Source organism: Octopus bimaculoides, unplaced genomic scaffold (assembly GCF_001194135.2).
Source record: "Octopus bimaculoides isolate UCB-OBI-ISO-001 unplaced genomic scaffold, ASM119413v2 Scaffold_18028, whole genome shotgun sequence".
NCBI classification, from domain to species: domain Eukaryota; kingdom Metazoa; phylum Mollusca; class Cephalopoda; order Octopoda; family Octopodidae; genus Octopus; species Octopus bimaculoides.
The window spans coordinates 1-294 of record NW_026375413.1 but is presented as its reverse complement, the minus strand read 5'-3'; the positions used below and the strand labels follow the sequence as shown (position 1 = coordinate 294).

The following is a 294-nucleotide window of genomic DNA, read 5'->3' as shown; positions in this document are numbered from 1 at the left end:
TTACCACAGACATCACAGCAGTACGGCCTGTCTCCTGAATGAATGCGTTTGTGTTTAGTAAAATAACTGCTGCCAGAGAATGATTTACCACAAATGTCACAGCAATATGGCTTCTCTCCAGTATGAATACGCATATGCATATCTAGGTTGGATTTTCGAGTTAGCGCTTTACCACAGATATCACAGTGATAGGTTTTACCACCTGTATGAGTGAGTTTGTGTCTTGTTAAGTGGTAATTTCGATGGAATGATTTTCCACAAATATCACAGGAATATGGCTTATCTCCTGCATGA

General features: G+C 39.8%; 1 protein-coding gene across 1 annotated transcript; it reads right to left on the bottom strand.

Annotated features, from left to right (window-relative positions):
* Positions 1–7: 7 nt before the first annotated feature.
* On the bottom strand, positions 8–290 carry LOC128251468 (putative zinc finger protein 56; the record flags this gene model as incomplete). The annotated part of the gene is made up of 1 exon (XM_052978302.1): positions 8–290. A coding segment is annotated over one exon (283 nt), but the record flags the coding sequence as incomplete, so codon positions are not given.
* Between the last annotated feature and the right edge of the window lie 4 nt (positions 291–294).